The sequence below is a fragment of the Epargyreus clarus genome, unplaced genomic scaffold (genome assembly GCF_041222505.1).
Source record: "Epargyreus clarus isolate Ecla_fem2 unplaced genomic scaffold, WU_Ecla_fem_2.2 ptg000007l, whole genome shotgun sequence".
In the NCBI taxonomy this organism is placed as follows: Eukaryota; Metazoa; Arthropoda; class Insecta; order Lepidoptera; family Hesperiidae; genus Epargyreus; species Epargyreus clarus.
The window spans coordinates 22,729,454-22,742,420 of NW_027332215.1; the positions used below are offsets into that span (position 1 = coordinate 22,729,454).

Consider the following 12,967-nt stretch of genomic DNA (forward strand, 5'->3'; position numbering starts at 1 on the left):
GTGTTATAGCCCAGAATAGACTTGCCTTGAATCTTACATATAATGTCAATTTCAAACTCATAATGTCTCCAAGAAGATCACATCAGAAGAAAAATCTTTCTTTCCAGCCAATCAACTTATACGCGTGTATGTTCTTAAACAAACTGGGATTCGATGCAAATTTAAATATTAACAACAATAATATTTTAACAAACATTAGTATAAAAATATATAACTCTCACTCTCTCACTCTCTTTGTTATATAACTGGGAAAACCTCAGATGAACTTATCAATAAAAAAAATGTGAGCCGTCACGGGACGTCTGGCAGATGTGAAACATCGACATTATTTTGTAAAAGTAATATGCAGAAAAGAACATATTGTGATAGGAACTAAATATGTCATAATGATAAAATAAAATATTACGATTTTTTTCCAGATAACGATGGCTATTTATTGAATAAACATTTATTTTCATTAAATACAAAAATTTACGAATTTATTTCAAATCGTGACTACTTAATTCGTTATTGCGCATGGCGACGCGTCGCCACACCGTACACACTACTGCATATAGACTATGTATATATATACCATCGTATACCACGGCATGCGTCGCCACGCCAGAAATCGGGTTTACGTGCGGCTATAGATGTTTCACATCAAAATTATTAGATATACTTACCTCTCGATCTGAAAACTATTTGAATCTCCAGCTGTTTATATTGTTCTGGTAGGAAGCACTACCCTCAGGTCAATAACTCCATTCGTATTTACCGCCATCGCAACACATTTCTAACCTCCTATCATTTATGAAGTCCTAATAAACGGAATGCAATTTATTTCATATGTAGCTATGGATTCGCAATGTGCATTAGAAAATTGCATCGCGAGCAGTGGAATAGATTTTAAAATGGAAAATTAATTCCTTTTAAAGTTATTGAGTGAAGCCATATAATTTTATCTAAGGGGGATTATAAAAGTTTTTAATTTTTAAACATATTGATGCATTTTTTAGAAGAAATGCAACTGAATAAATGAATGCAACGTCATCTAGTACGTAATAGACGATTTGCGAAAATAAACCTCCTGCCGGGTAATGCTAGCCTGGTGTTCATTTCTAAATTTTGCGCCAAAAGTATCACAGACTAGGTTCGTTCTTGGTCTTTATCGCGTTTTTACCCCATTTTGACCCCATGAAAGAATGAATTTTTCAAAAGAAGAAGCAGAATTTTGCAAATTCAGCAGAAAATGTACACGGCCCGCATAAAGTGTAGGAGGTGAACTTGAAAATCCTTGCCTGTGTGCCTTCGCCATGTTTGCCTGTGTGGGTGGTGATATTTCAGACGAAGCTTTCGTAGGCGTTGCATTTCGCTCTAATTTTAATGTCTATCTCTCTCACGATTTTAAACTTTTCTCCTATTTCAGTTTTAGATTTCCCATATTGGTGCAATAGTGACGGAAAACTGGGGGTGTTACCTGAAACGCCCCCTTGCATTGCGCAAATGCGCATTTTACTTTCATTTTCACTTGCGTTGCAGTTACTCTTCACACACTATGTACGTACTCCTCACTGGCTACCATCGAAATTGTTTCCAACTGTTCTCAACCCAATGTACAATCATAACAGAATAATCTAAAAAAGATGCTAAATAATCTAAAAAGAAAAAGTGAAATGGACTAAAATAATGAATTATTAAGTCTGTAAAGCTTAAACTATTGCAATACTTTATTAAAATATTAATGGTATTTCAAATAAAATCTAGATAACTACTCTGTCAATCGCGTTGTTCATTACGATCTAAAGATTGGGAAACAGTGTTGACATGCAAGCGGCAATTTGTGTTTATTTTCTCCTGGTATCAAGAGTTATTTTTACCGCGTACGAGGTTTATTATAGTGATATCCTAAAACACGTGACAGTGCGTCCACCAAATTCGGGGATATATGTTTGAATAGAAAATAAACACATCGATTTATCAGAGTCATTTGACTCTTTTATGCCCGTTAAGTGTTTTGTGCATAAGAATCGATTATTATATTAAATAGTACTAAGTATTAATATTAAATAGTAATGTTTAAAATATAGATATATTTTTTCTAGAAAGTGTTATTTGAGCGAAGATGTGGCTGCTTTATAGACACGAATGTGAAATGTTAATATTTTCATATTTATATGTAAAAACGATAAATAAATGGTAAACAACTTAAATCGTGATCAATGTCTGCATAATAATATTTGCTGTGTACGTCACCAGGAGGCGTGTCATGGTAATTCCGCAAATAATTAACCAATTCCTTGGCACCTTGGGCACAAAATACACAAACTACGCACAAACTCGTCGTGTACGAGAAAAGATTGTTTTCGTCACACATGATTGTATTACCTATTGGAACCTCGTGACGAGACCACAATGCCCTGGCTATTGTATCCAGTCAGACTATTTTACGGAATATCGTGCATTCCACTATTGACATTAGTAATATTAATGTGACAAATATTTACTCAGTCACGATTAGTATGATACATCACATGTCTAATATTATGTAGAGCATCACATCGTGTAAATTACAATTGAATGCGCTGCAATCGCACCTAAAGGTAAGTAAGTAATTAAATTAACCTACTGTCTTTTAAGAAAAACTGAAACGTCTGAGAAATGTTTAAAAATTATAATAATAATGAATACTTACAACGAGTAAATAAATTAAATAAATAATACTACTAGTATTTTCAACATTAAACAGGCAAATCCAATGAAAACAGAAAATAACCCTTAGAAATATTAATTGAGATTCGTTTTAGTAATAATCAGAAGCTTAAGAGAAAGAGACTTAGTTGCAATATGCAGGTACCTACTAGTCATAAGCATGAAGACGAGCACTCATCGTTCCATTTGTATCTGTCTACTTCTCCGTTACTTACAAGTTCCATGCTACTCAAGCAGTCTAACTGAACGGATAAATTTAGGAGAAATATGAATTCACTAGTCACTTTTTACCAATATCTACGGACATAAAATAAAGCTTACTTTATGTACATACATCTTGTTATATAATATTAAATTTTAGCTACCTTTATTGTGTTGGCATTTTTTGTAAAATAAAAGTGTAAGCCCGCATACAAACTCTTCAACAAAAAACAAATAGTTCGCTTTGTGCCACGGCGACTGGTTCCTTCCCAATTTATTATTCGGAACCAGTTGAATCCAGTTCCGGAGACAATCGCACTTGGCCGACGACTATGCAGCAGCGTATAAATACTTACAAATTAAAGCACTTAACCTTTTTAAATTTAAGGTTCAATATTGTTTAACTTTTCCACAGCTAGCGAAACACGTTCGCTGAATACCATTAGGGGAATAAAATTGCACGCACACTAAACATTACCATGAGTCACACGGCAAGTAACAGGGGTAGATTTTAACCCCACAAATTTTAATGGTCAGCTTAACAATATTCAGTTATCTTTAATCTTTACGGCTTTAGTTGCCTCTGCGTTTAAAGCTGCATGCCTTGATGAAACGCTCATTTTTTACCTGCTTAAGTAATTGGTATTGTTCAAGATTCGCAGTCTTTAGTGTGAATAACTGTAAGGGGGTTCCGTGGGAGATGCGAGCGTTGCCTGTTTCGTTCAGCGCCGGCTATTTATAGCATACCGAAATAGCAGTGTGGTCACGTGGCGAAAACACGAGTGAACCGAGCCCCTGAGCTAAGTGCCAGGAGACGTCATTGCCGCGTCACTGGTTCACACAATGCCTATGTATTGTATGCTATTCACGCAGTCATCTAATATTATCATGGACATTATTTTTTCTGACAAGTGCCTAATGAAAATCCTGACGCATTACGTTTATGAAAATGTTTACTATGATACAGCTGTCTGCGACCATAGACGTGATTGAATTGCATTTTGAAAATATAATAGGTAGTTACTAACTAATCCGTTATTTCATTTGGTACGTGGGTGGTCACGTATGTATATATGATATTTTTGTTCGAAACAACTTTAATAACGTGGTTAAACCAACGAAACATGGAATTTAATTATGATTTACTATAAGTATTACATATTACTATACGAAATAATGTTGAAAGAGAATTTTACGAAATATATATTTTTTTTACAGAAACCTCAAATGCGGCCGATGATAGCCGAATATGATCCCAAGAAAAAAGGAGTTAAAAATGACTTATCCGACGTCGTCATGGTCAAGTAAGTGATAAAGTTCCGTTTTTTTGCATTATATGAAGACGTTTTGGCGACGATCATCGACTTAGCTTTGAATGCCTGTGTTGTTAATAATATTATTCAGTTAAATAAGGTTTCATGTTAGAACAAATAATTATCTACTCTACCTAGTAGGTACTGTCCGACCGAAAATGATGCGTTTGCCACAAGTTGTCCAGTTGACGACAATATTTGGACTTATTTGTGCGAAATTGAATTAAGTATTATGTATATACATTGATAACAGATCGATATCTCCGGATAGTTATAAGATTTTCATGCAGATTTGTAAGGATTACAAATGAATTGTAAGAAAAATAGGTTCCACGCTTTATCGTTCAGTTTGCCAAATGTTTCCATGCAACTGACACTAAATATTATGAGTATATTCCACGTTTAATATAGAACAATCGGTCAGACAATACTGAATGGTAATTAGAGATTTCAATCGACAAAGCATGCTTTTCTACAGCTTAACTCCATTTTATGTTGGCAAATGTTGACTTTTTTTTTCAAAAGATCTGTAGATGGCCCGGAAAACTAATAATATTGACATTTTTGTTCAACAGGACATTGAAAAGAAAATGTATATATTTACTATCATTTATTATCGGTAGTAATTCAATATTGACTAGTAAACTGCGCTGTGATGGCCTCCGGGTTTGAGCGTAATCATATTTTGACAAATATTCTATCGTTAAAATGGTATTTTATATTGTATGTTGACTGTTAAGTACTTGCTCCTTATTACGAGCTATATTAAGCTCGCCGCCGTTCGGAGACGATCCGGGAAGACGAGTGCTGCTTCCACGAGATTTAAGTCGTTCGACGATCTCGATCATCTAGCAATGGACTCATACACCGGTACATCATTCCATTTTTATGGTTTCATTTTTATTTAATCTGTTTTATTTGGTAATGGTAAATGTATAAAACAGCGAATGTGGGAGTGCCCGGTGCCGCCGTCGTGCGCCCGCGCCGTTGGCCGCTGCGGCCTCCCGCGCCATCTCTGTTCAGGCTCGGGATTGGCTCTCAAACTGATTATTTGTACAAATTTGATTTAGCTTTATGTCTTTTGTTTCGATATAACACCCAAAACACGATTAACATTACGTTTGTAAAACAAGGAACAGCATTTAACGATCTGGGCTTGTTATAAAAGATTCAATAAGACAAGTTGTTTAATGTTTATCGCTGTAACGTAAAGCTGTATTGAATTTAACGGTTGGGCCATTTAATTGTAAATGCCGAGTCTTAACAGAGTGAAGCGCACTTGACAAAAACATGTTCCTTTTTACTTTTTCGAGACCATAATGAATGTATCACACTTCACACATGACACTCACACATAATGTACCTGTAAAATAACTAATAGCCGAGTAAATAATGTAGAGAATCGCGAGTAATTAACAGTTGCCACATAGTAAGTAGACAGCAAGTAGAAAATACAATCGCGTTCGCGACAGCACATCGTATCACACCTCGGGAATACATTCGAGCTTGAAATGTGGCGCTTTATATGTCATCGCTACGGGCTACCATACATTTTGCGCTTGTTTTTCAGTTTAGTGAATGATTTGAACTACACTTTTATACCCACTCACTTCTAACCTATCAATTATAAGATTATTTAGGTGAATTAAAATGCCGGCAGTCGCTATAACAGTGTTCGGGAACTGTTTCACAGATACAAAGTTGACCCAAATGAGATTCCCGTGGAACAACAGGCGGGGTCCACCCTGCCGCTCATGGAGATCCCGGGACGGGACATTGAAGCCGATGAGGACTACAATCCATTCGAGCACCGGAAACTTGCACATCCTACATCGTAAGTGCGCTACATTTTCTCTAACCTAAAGTAGGTCAATTCCACTAGCCATATCTCATACATGTATGTAGACTGTGTGGGTACCTACCTATAAATGCAAACTAAAAATTGAGCAATGATTAAATGCATCGATCTAATTTTTGTATAAATGTAGGTACCTAAATACGAGTATTTATTATTGCTTCTCCGGTGAGCATAATAAATGCTAATATCATATTGTAAGAAACCTTTAAACCTGAAATAAAACAATGTCAATTTGTAATCTGTAATCAATATTTCACGTTACAGGGACATGGACACCTTAATCCACTTGCTGAAAGGTTCTCTCGGGAGTGGTATCTTGGCCATGCCAATGGCGTTTTTGAACGCTGGCCTTTACTTTGGTGTTGTGGCCACGTTCCTCATCGGAGGTATATGCACGTACTGCGTGCACATCCTTGTGAAAACGGCTCACGAACTCTGTAGGAGAATACAGAAACCATCCTTAGGATTCGCTGAAACAGCCGAAGCAGCCTTCTTATGTGGACCTCCAAGTGTGCAGAAATTTTCAAGATTGGCCAAGTAAGCTATTTCTCTTAAATTACCTTATGTTTATCATACACAGTTATACAATCGCATTGTGATATATATATCGTGCTATAATAATTAAGTATCATGCTCAAATAAGAGTAGGAATTTTAACTACAGACTTATTGGAAAATCTACACTCAAACCTAATGTAGGTAATGAGTTTAAAAGAAAAAAAGAATCCTTAGGTAAAACTGTCCAAAAATATTAAAATCTGCTACTTACATATATTTATTCAACCATTATGCGATGAATAAATACGAGTATGTTCCCACCATGTGTTTGATGATGATTTCAATAAAATATCATAACAACTAATACGTGCCACCATTAAATACTTTTCATTGCCTTTTTAGTAGAAATCACTCTTTTTAACTTGAAAAATCATTCAACCAAATTGTGATTTTTCAATAGGTGGAATAGCAATTCGACATCCCATGTTAATTATTTAAAACTTGTTGTTAACCATACGACAGGAAAGAGAAACATAAATCACTAAATAAATATTTGATGAAGTATTCAAATGAAAAAAATGGCGAGAGCTTGTCCCAACCTAATCATATACTTAGCTACTTGAAAACTTTGCTTATAATATGTACATAACATACTTAGAAAAAAATGGGAATTTATCAAGGAATTGTTTTCATAATTTACAGGGCTCTTGTCAACTGGTTCCTGGTGGTAGATTTGCTTGGTTGCTGCTGCGTGTACATCGTGTTCGTAGCCACAAACGTGAAGCAGGTTGTCGACTACCACGCCGAACGCAGCGACTGGGCACCCAAAGACATGGACTTACGGCTGTACATGTTGGCTTTACTCCCATTTTTGATTTTGATCAACCTCATTAGAAATCTGAAATATCTGGCGCCTTTCTCCATGATTGCGAATCTACTGGTCGGCACCGGAATGGGAATTACTTTCTACTATCTCTTCCAAGACATACCCAGCTTGAGCTCGCGCAATTCCTTCGTGGACTTCCAGCATCTCCCTACGTTCTTTGGCACTGCTATCTTCGCTCTGGAAGGCATCGGTGTTGTGATGCCATTGGAAAATAACATGAAGACTCCGACCCACTTCATCGGCTGTCCCGGCGTCCTCAACACTGGCATGTCATTTGTCGTCTCGCTGTACGCATTGGTCGGGTTCTTCGGATATTTGAAGTTTGGAGATGCTACCAAGAGCAGTATCACTTTGAACCTGCCTGAAGATGAAGTGTAAGTGTTATAGTTATTTAAGGATATTATTATTTCAAATCAATTATTGTCCATCTATATTAACGTGCTTATATTACTGGCAGGTTTAGAAACTCGGCCTCTCGAACGAGGGGTCCGAGGTTCAAATCCTAGGCACGCACCTCTGATTGTTCAAAGTTATGTGCGTATTAGAAATTAATTATCACTTGCTTAAAAGGATGAAGGAAAACATCGCGAGGAAACCTGCATGTCTGAGAGATTTATATCAAAAATAATCTCAAAGGTATTGTGAAGTCTACAAATACGCACTTGGCCAGCGCGGTGGACTATGGCATAATCCTTCTCCTTCTGAGAGGAGACCCGTACCCAGCAGTGGGACAATAATGGGTTGATGACGATGACGACATTCCTGAACCTACCGATTTTTCGGCATTTATACTCATTTTGCCGATCTTTGAAGTAGATTGGCGAATTTTAAGAAATTGTTAACAGTTTAAGACATTCCTGATAATTTAGAACATATTTGAGATGAAGTCAGTTTACTAAATCGATACATAGTCAAGTATCAGCGAAAAAAAAGTAATAATATGTGAACTATAGGTATTGTTGTGTCATATGCCAATTTTGGGTACGAATATACCGATTTTAGTGGGCACCTCCACTGATTTCCTGTATTTTCGTTCGAGAATACTGCTGGCAGACAATTTGAATTCTCCTACAACATTTACAACATGTATCTTTCCTATTGTTGCAGACTCGGCCAATGTGTCAAACTGATGATTGCCGTAGCTATGTTCCTGACTTACAGCTTGCAGTTCTACGTGCCGATGGAGATCATCTGGAAGAACGTCCGCCACTGGTTCGGTGCTAAGAAAAATCTTGCCGAATACAGTATTAGAATTGGAATTATTATTATGACGGTTTGCATCGCAGTTGCCATCCCAAAATTGGGTCCATTCATTTCGTTAGTCGGTGCTGTCTGTCTCTCCTTTCTTGGCTTGATCTTCCCGGCTGTGATCGAGACTGTCACTTTCTGGGACCGACCCAATGGTCTTGGCCGCTTCAATTGGGTTCTCTGGAAGAACATGTTCCTTGTCTCTTTCGGTGTACTTGGTTTCCTAACCGGTTCCTATGTCAGTATTATAGCTATAATTAATGGCGAAGAATAAACAGCATCCGAAAGACTAAGATAGATTAAGGCTCAAAATTTAATTCTGTATGAAGGGCATGTTTTATTATAGCATTAATTTGCTTTTAGTCTACTTACTTTATATTTTTATACACCTTTGGGATAAATAGACAAGAGATTTATGAATACCTAATTTAGTTTCTGCAATGCTCAAATAACATTGTTTGAGATTAGTATTATTATTTATACACATACAATATTTACTTGATAAATCGCATATTGCGAATTGTATTTTCCAACAAATTTCTTTTAGCCCCGAATCTCTATAGCTGTTTAGAATTAAGCGATTGTAGATACCTAATTTTATATCTAAATGTGTGAGAATTTTTCTAGTGCATTATCGAAATGTGATACAATATTAGGTTAAATGGAAAAAGCATGAACCGCTATTTATAAGGAAAAAAAAATAATATACTTGTTTTGGAAAATGAATTATTTCTTTCAAAAAGATAAGACAATAGCAAAATGTTATCATTAGTTTTATAATAAGATATCGGAAAAGAGTACTGCTTGTGATAACCGAACTGTAAAAATTTAAAATGAGCTTTTGGGGTTTAAAAATCATTCATGATGGCATTTCCGACACCAAAAACTGTCATTTTATATAGATTATAACGGAATATTCATAAAATAGGTAAATACATATTTTTCTGAAGCATTTATCGATTGTCAAATATTATGTGAGGACGTTAAATTAGATTCGTTAGCAAACTGTGCGTAGATTTTAGTCCTATAAGGATTATTTAATAGAATGTGCAAAGCATTAAAGTATCTTGTAGGAAATATAAAACTTTTGGCGATAATTTGGTAGTTTACAACAGGGCATGAATTCGCATGAGAACACATGAGACATCAGGATAGGAGTCGTTAGGCAAAATTCTTTTAAACTGAGAGTATCAGTGTCATGTCCTTTATTCAAATTACCTTTTTGATAATGCTAAGGATGACGACACCAACATTACCTATATATAGCGCTCTCCGTTGCATTAGCTCTATCGTTACATTTGCGCGGAAATGCTTAACTTCAATATAGGTATAGGTAGCGAACATTATTTTTATTTCGACCCTTATGTAACACGTTATCTATATTTGATCGGTCAACTACCAAGAGAAATCTTGATAATGTTAACAATGAAATTCACATACATTTAATTTTCTAAATATAATTAGGATCTTAAAGAATTTGAACAAAAGCGATAAACTAACAGAGATCTCGCTTTATCCAAAAATCTGGTTCTAGCCGCTGCAAAGCCGATAATCTTAAACTGATGTTTCTGCGGTTCTTTTGCTGAAATGTAATTTTTGTGATCTTTTTATTAATTTCATATGGTTGTTATAGCTATAAATTTGACAAATTAAGTATACATGTACCTAAAACAATTGTAATAGATAAATCAATGTTCCTTTTCGTAAGTCAAGTTTTGGATATTTATTATAATCATTTGTATAAGTAAAAGTAACCCATGTATTGGAGTGATAGGTAATTATGATGTTTGTTATAGCTTAGTATTTAAATTGTAGAGAACTTGTTACAGAGCTATACTTGTCTCTGTAGCCTGTTTTGTTTTACGTACTAAATAAACAACACCTATTATTTATATAAGTTAATTATGAATGCATCTGCATTGAGTACACTTGAATGTTACTAAATTTTGACATTACCTATTGTTTGAGACAAAAAGCCCAATGCTTGACTGTACTTGTGAGTATTATCTAGTAGATAAAAATTAAACCAAAATCAATCAATATTTGATGAGAAGTAACAATAATAATTTTCTACCACGTTGTACTCATTTAAGGTATTAATATAACATCTTATCCAAAGGAAATCATTCCTATGAAATATAATGTAGGTCTGTAAGGAAAGCCTCTTTATTTTAGAATAGCGGTTGTTTTGTTACAGTATTAAAATAAATATTATTTAAGGTAATTCGTCTTTTATTTTTCTTCCCATCTCAAAATGTAAACAAGATAAAGACTAGTTGTGGTAGTAGATATGTATTATGTTTAGACTTTGATGAGGTACTCAGCATGTACGACAGGTGTTTAAGTTGTTTAAGTCCCAACAGACTAGCTTCTTTAAGCATCCGCACTCCGCACAGGTTTGTTTCGTCTTTTCAGCACTGAAACCGTAATAGAATGCGATGATGCAACCGTGCAAACGCCAAAACGCGAACCATCGATGCATAAACTAGCTAGTCTGCATGGGGTAGTAAGTTTAAATTAATCGATAAATCTGAGCTTGTTCTGAGTGTTTGTGAACTGTATTTACACTTCATGGCATTCATGTCATGACTTATATTCGAAGTACTTTCGAAGAATTATACTCAAAATTGTTATGTCATATTCCCTGACCTAATAAAGGAGATTCAGATAATGAGATCATATTGCACCATAATATATTGTAGTGGCCATGTATACAAGTGGTGACGCACGTGTGTCATCATTTAGTTTGGAGGACGCTAAGATTGAAACAAACATCGAGCTCCACACAGTTTTAATATCTTGAATAAATATGTTCTTACAATCTAAAGCGAAATTACTAATGTATTAGAATTACAGAATTACTTATTGTAAAACAATACATTCATCTTTCACATTAGGTATAAGAAAAATAATAAAAAAAAATTAAAGATCTATGTATTTTAGGTAAAAACATAGAAATAAAACTAGAAAAATTTTATCACAAAAAATAAATCACTGCCTTTAGGCAAAATGTTTGTCAATTATGGCAATTCTGCGGAAATGCAAACAACCCTTATAGCTACATCCGACATACTTGATGCATTTTTTATTACCATATTCAATCGAGAATGCTAAGTTGTACGTAGACAAGTAATACTAATACCCAACCAACTCTACAAATCACTCCACTTTTTTAATTGGACATTTGATACCCAAAATTTTAGTACCTTTCTTCTTTTAAATAATTTAATTATTTAACACACAATTAGTTGTCTAAACATCAATATTACCTGTTAGAATAATATGCGAAAATCAAATAATAGCATACAAGGTTGGGAAAAAGTTTCTTCGCATTTTAACATCTCATTTCCGTTGCTGTAGGGATTTGGGACTGGGAGAAAAAAATACGCGTCAAGTAGTTTTGGCACTCAGTTTCGACAGTAAGAGCTCTGCTCTTCCAATCCCATCATACACACTGACAGTTAATCCGGGGATTACCACAGTCTATGAAGCCTTTAAATGTGACCTTTTTAATATCATTCAAACCAGTCGCATAAATGCAAATAGATACATACGAAGAAATTTTGTTCCAAGACCTGACTTACATATATCTACTACACACTTACCTACTTAAATAATACAATAAATTACCACATTTGAGCGAAAGTATAATTACTCGTATTATGTTTTTATTAGTTGAGGGTAAATATTGATATTGTTAAATTGTACTTCAGATTACGCTATTTCTACTATCGGACAGAAGGTTACATACATGTATGAAATAGTAGAGGAACCCACAATGCTAAATGTGTGTTTACAGGAGGTTGATCGTGCGTATACTTAATCTGACGATTATTTTAAAGCGATTACTTAATCTGATTACTTCAAAAAAATATTTTTCCGGTTTTTTTAAATAACTGAATGTGATACAAAACACCATAGATTAGTAAAGATTACTCACTCCTAACAAGAAAATGTACCCAGTTTCGACAATTGAAATTGTCGCTGTCATCTATTTCCGTGTTTAAAAAATATTAAATAATGTAGTTTTTAGATCACGAATGAAACGATATTTCTCCGCACTTTTTCTTTGATTTCGTGTTTTGCACTACTTAACTGCGCATGTCAGCATTGTTCCGCGTAAATTACACCATGACAGCCATTAAACGGCTGACAGAATTGTCAGCCGTTTAAGCCTTTTAATGGCTTCCTTCAATTACAAGGCGGTGAGATATCTATACTTATCTATGGAACACACAGATGGTATAGGTACATATAATAAAATAAGAAAATA

General features: G+C 34.9%; 1 protein-coding gene across 4 annotated transcripts in view; it reads left to right on the forward strand.

Annotated features, from left to right (window-relative positions):
- Nucleotides 1-10,918, forward strand: part of LOC140743682 (proton-coupled amino acid transporter-like protein pathetic) — a 46,170-nt gene extending 35,252 nt beyond the window's left edge. For 2 of the 4 annotated variants that reach the window (XM_073075158.1, XM_073075157.1), the window contains 5 exons: nucleotides 4,111-4,196; nucleotides 5,899-6,039; nucleotides 6,328-6,600; nucleotides 7,263-7,820; nucleotides 8,554-10,918. In XM_073075158.1, coding sequence (XP_072931259.1) covers nucleotides 4,111-4,196; nucleotides 5,899-6,039; nucleotides 6,328-6,600; nucleotides 7,263-7,820; nucleotides 8,554-8,968 — 1,473 coding nt within the window. In that variant the 3' untranslated portion in view covers nucleotides 8,969-10,918. Of the gene's footprint in view, nucleotides 1-4,110; nucleotides 5,076-5,898; nucleotides 6,040-6,327; nucleotides 6,601-7,262; nucleotides 7,821-8,553 lie in introns of those variants that run through there. The other 2 variants (XM_073075162.1, XM_073075159.1) reach the window with 2 other exon arrangements.
- Nucleotides 10,919-12,967: the final 2,049 nt, after the last annotated feature.